This window comes from Manduca sexta, unplaced genomic scaffold (genome assembly GCF_014839805.1).
Source record: "Manduca sexta isolate Smith_Timp_Sample1 unplaced genomic scaffold, JHU_Msex_v1.0 HiC_scaffold_45, whole genome shotgun sequence".
NCBI lineage: Eukaryota > Metazoa > Arthropoda > Insecta > Lepidoptera > Sphingidae > Manduca > Manduca sexta.
This window is the reverse complement of record NW_023595242.1, coordinates 311,171-316,421: the sequence shown is the minus strand read 5'-3', so window position 1 is coordinate 316,421 and position 5,251 is coordinate 311,171. Positions and strand designations below refer to the sequence as shown.

General features: G+C 37.3%; 1 protein-coding gene across 1 annotated transcript; it reads left to right on the top strand.

Annotated features, from left to right (window-relative positions):
- The first annotated feature begins 238 nt into the window (after positions 1 to 238).
- On the top strand, positions 239 to 4,717 carry LOC119193374 (collagen alpha-1(XV) chain-like). The gene is made up of 7 exons (XM_037446966.1): positions 239 to 325; positions 729 to 812; positions 1,656 to 1,804; positions 2,572 to 2,751; positions 3,066 to 3,209; positions 3,918 to 3,992; positions 4,117 to 4,717. Exons 2-7 carry the CDS (start codon positions 729 to 731, stop codon positions 4,151 to 4,153), a joined length of 669 nt encoding a protein of 222 aa, XP_037302863.1. The 5' UTR covers positions 239 to 325; the 3' UTR covers positions 4,154 to 4,717.
- The last annotated feature ends 534 nt before the right edge of the window (positions 4,718 to 5,251 follow it).

The window sequence follows — 5,251 nt, the reverse complement described above, 5'->3', positions numbered from 1 at the left end:
ATTTAGTGGAAGTAAAAGACATGATCGTTGAAAGGATTTGGATGAAGTTTCAGATAAAAATGACCTTGTCTTAGATTAATTTAAAATCATTTAATCTCAAATAACAGTGAAACAGGTATATCAGGAAAAGTATGACGCGAGCGAAACATACAACTCAGGGTTAAAATAGTAGAATTTCGACTGTATTTTTTTTTTGGTTCCTGCAACCAAACTTTATACATATTATATTTACCTTCAGATAATAATCCCAACACCGAAGACACCGAAGACTCAAGCACCAACACCAACAACTCCCAGATACCCGCGAAATAATGAAAATAATCGTGTAAGTTGTACAACCTTACCAAAAAAATAGAAAACCTCGCCACATTGTGGTAAAATATAAAACAATTTTTTTGTACTGACCACGTTAACTTCTAGATGTAAAAGCGAAAGTGGCGCCTCTAAAACAGATTCTTTATTTTTCTTATAAGGTTACAGATTTAAATAACTAGTAATTTATCATCCAATTCAATTTTTAACCTTTCACACTTTACGTTCTAGATTTAGATCTCGTTTGGGAAATATAATTCAATAATTTGCTTGTAACTTGCGTTGAGCTTGTAAAAAACTTGTGAACTTCTCACTCGATTGCTTTACTATGAAAGAGTCTTACATCATTTTTTCCAATTATTTTAACGTGAAGTTTTTATTACGTCGTCCCCATATCCAAAATTATCTTTGTTTAGATGGAAGTAACAAGGCCAACACCAAAGCCGACACTACATCCTCAGCAGCGCCGACCATATTATCCCAGATACCCACCAAATGCTGTAAGTGCTATTGATATTAAACAGATACGGCAAAGTGACCACTGCACCTGATGGTAAGTGGAGTGGGGTCCAATAGAATGTCGTCTGACGAGAGATGATTAGGTACTCCTCAGCAGTTCACACAATTATGCTGACCTGTTGGAACCGGAACTACACGGGCTGATCCCGGAACGCGACACACTTGCCGAGGGCACTATGGTGGGTTTTAACACCTTTTGTACACTGGTCGCTATCCGGACTGATATAAAATATATCCTGTCACCAGCAATCCAGTTGGAAACCAAGATCTAAGTGAAGAAAGTTTATCTTAGCTCGCATAACTGGGATATTTTCTCATACTACTTTTCTGACCACTAACTTTGTAAACTAAGCTATGCACTATATGTTTTCTTAGAAATGTGATCTAATTTAAAGTAACTTCAACGTGCATAAATAATATGAACTTGGTTAAAGTAGACTGCGTCCTCCGTTTTCCAAGCACCGCTAGATTTATTGCAATAATAAAATTGACACATTAAAGCGGTCTTATCGACCTACTTAAAATGTTCAAGGTTACTAACTAATTAGACTATTTGAATTTTAATTTACGACACTTCCGTACATCATATGCATTTGCTCCCTTGATACATAATTGCACCTAATCAAATTTAACTGTATTCTATTCTACAAAATGATTTTCAAATAAAATCCTTAACCCCTGTCCTATCAGGGTACACTATATTCCTGCAACCGTTATTTCGATTCAACTGTACCGAGAATTCACCTGAACATTTCCTTTTAAAACCCCACAAATCGTTGTATCCGAACCAATGGGTTTTCAAAGCTCCTTGCTTTTTATCGTAGATACGTTTGGGTGCACTTAACGAGCCCTACGCTGGCAGAGTGTTCTCGTATAGGAACGTGAACGACACCGGCCTGAAGGCTGCCAGCCACGAATGTCATCGGCAATCGTGGAAATTCGGCGGTAATTTCGTCCCCTTCCTTACTGACAGGTAATTAGTTTTTTAATGTTGTACTTTTTTAATAATCAAGAGTAATACGATGGTGTAGAGTGGTGCCAAGATGGATGGTAGCGATAAGTAAGGCCGTGCTCACCGTGGCTATGTGTAGAAGGTTTCCAGAAATTAGTAGACCAGGACCAAAATTTTAGTCATTCATATCTTTAGGAGAGGCCTATATTCAGCAGTGGACTTGAATGTTAATTATATCACATGATTATTGATAGCATACATTATTTATAACGTGTTATTTATACGCTAATATTTGTAGCAGTGTTTGCTACACATATTAGCCTATAGCTCCTTAGTCAAGTGAAGAAAAATAATGGGATGCATAAAATGAAATTTACCGCATTGGCTGATAAGTATCTTGTTCACTAGAACCCGATTGCGTACTGACATTATCTATTTCTACATAGTTACAATAAATTAAAACCAACATGAAACTGTATTCATTTAAATTTAAATTCCATTTTACAGCGGTAAAATGCCACTGCCTCGGTGGCGTAGTTGTATTGCATGTCCGGTACAATAGCGCTCTGAGGTCCTGGGTTCGAATCCCGGGTCGGGCAAAGTGATATTTGGGTTTTTCTGCTCAGTATCAGCCCGGAGTCTGAATTTGTGTCCGATATGGCGATAGGCTCGCCCCCTATCACATCATGGGACGGAACATACTTGGCGAAAAGTGGGTGCCCTAGTTGCGCCTCTGCATACCCCTTCGGGGATAAATGCGTGATGTTATGTATGTATGTATTTTACAGCGTGACAGCTCTCACGTCATTGGTAAAGCATACCGAGCGAGGATTGCCGGTGGTGAACCTACGTGGTGAACTGTTGTTCCGATCGTGGCGCAACTTGTTCGACGGATCAAGAGCAGCGTTCGATGCCGTATCCAATATATACTCCTTCAACAACAAAAATGTCCTTATTGATCCCACATGGTATGTACACATATTATGTAACGCCATCCGTGGCTAATAAACCTATCTTTAGAATTACTATCATTGATCTACCAAATGGACTTTAGGTCCGCACTTCAGTGTCTGATTTGCAATGAAAATACTATATACATCTCTCTTTTATACTACGCTATCAATGATAGAAAGAGATCTATAACCTTAATTTGTTTAAGTTACTATGAGCTAAGGCAACATTAAGTTTTGCAATAAGCCAAAACATAATAAAACCTACAAACAACTCCACCCTTCGCATTTATGATATACCAAAATTAAAATTCAATTGATTATTTCAACAGGCCAACGAAAGCAGTGTGGCATGGCGCGGATGAATCGGGCAACTGTGATCACAACGCGTACTGCAAAGAATGGAATAGAGAAGATCCAGATTTGAAGGGTTTAGGGTCTTCGCTGCATAGTCATAAACTGCTAGATCAGGAATTGTAAGTTAATATAATTCAATTCGCTTTTTATCCTCAGGCAGGCAGAGGTGCAAATAATGCACTTCTCGCCGTGTGTTCCATGGTGTATGGGGTATGGGCATAGGCAGTTTTCAACTTGGGGCAGGCATATATTACAATCTGTTCCAAGTAGAGGTGTCAAAATGGAAATTTTATATAGGTAGGCTCAATAATTCAGGATGCACCTGCCCTTCCGTTGCCCTTCCTAGCTACGCCCATGTTAAGATAATAATATTATATTTATGTCGTCGCGTGTCACTTTGTGATGGAACTTCCCTAACAATACAGTCTAATACTGACCCATGTCGTAATAGAGACAGTATCGACATCGGGTACAAATTCCAATCCGGGCAACGACTGTAATTTAGGGATTCAAAATCGTTTTTACCTGGTAAATTTTATTATTATGTCATACATTTGTTTATTATTACTCTTATTATATGTTTTTCACTTTCTTTTTATTATATACCTACATCCATTCACTCTATACCACCCTAAGATTGACTGGGAGAGAATGCCCATGGCATTAAGTCTGTCTAAATCATATTTACAAAGTGTAAATAAATATATAAAAGCTTAAACATCTTTAGAAACCCTACCTGGGAATCAACCTCATTCACCTTTATATTATACCACAAGACCAAGAAAGCGACTGATAAGATGATTTACAAAATTTATTTTCCGTTACAGATTCAGCTGTGATAATAAACTTATAATACTTTGCGTTGAACAAACTACCTCATGGAAACGACGGAGACATTCCTCGTAAGAATTATGAATTATATTCAAATGATTTATTTACGAATAAGAAATTGCATATATTTTTTAAAGATACCATAACTTCTATAAATGCGATGTATGAAATTAACAACGATATTATTTTTTCTAGGCATGGTCTTCGACACCACAATCGTACGATTCATTGAAGACCACAAGTATGAGAATGTTAACTTAATTTATAGAAAGTAAAGAATACCCTTCCAACTACCCAAATCTGGATATAGTTGACTAAACCACCTCACAGACTTACACCGAGTCTACATAATGGAAGCTAAGCAGCAGTATAAATTACAAGACAATCGGAAAAGCGCCCAAACAAAGTGACAGACGTCTTACAAAGCTAATACCAATCGATCCTCTCTTATATGTGATATTCACTGCCGAGTATCTAAACCTCGATGTGTAACATTCACTGCCGCGTACTGTATCCATTTTATCACCATTAAATGTACTTAAAGTAAATACTTGAGTTAATTCTCGGGAACTGGTGTAACCAAAGCGCAATTTGTATGTGAAATTGAGTGAATGAATAGTGATAAAATATTTAAAGTGTTGAATAGTGGAACATGAATGAAGGTGACTGACACGTTGTTTTAAGTTTGTTATAAGTTCGTGTTCTTACGATTTATATTTTGTACCAGTTTTGGTTTTACTCTACCTTAGCCAGTATTATGGCTCTTCTGCGCATGCTTTTTTTACACTACACAAAACACATATTGTATATAAACACGTCTTCTGCTTTCTGTTATTTGATGTTATACACTTGCCTAAATTGACAGTGTTCCGCGCTTCTCCACCAACAGAGGGGAAATTATGATTCTAGCATGACCAGTTAACAAGCCTCCTTAGATCATTATTTTGTCACCCGCATTCCTATGGAGGGAAGTGGACAATTAATTTTTCCAACTCCTCCCTATCTTTCTATTTGATTAATTCGTTGCGGGATAATGACATATTAGTTTTCCCTGGGACTCGCCGAGCTTCACTGCTCGGTGTCATAAAATGCGTGCCACTGCTGATCCTGGCTTACAGGAGTTGTAGTGGTGGTTGTGAGGGCGGGAAAGTCTCTAACACGACCAGTTTACATTACTTACATTAAACAAAATATTTAAATGATTCTATGTTTTTGTGATACGTGTAAAACAAAACATGCGTACGAAACTCGGCTTTAACTGTATATGGATTAAAATTAATATGCTTTACTCAGTTTTATCTACATTATCTACCGTGCTAGTATATTTCAA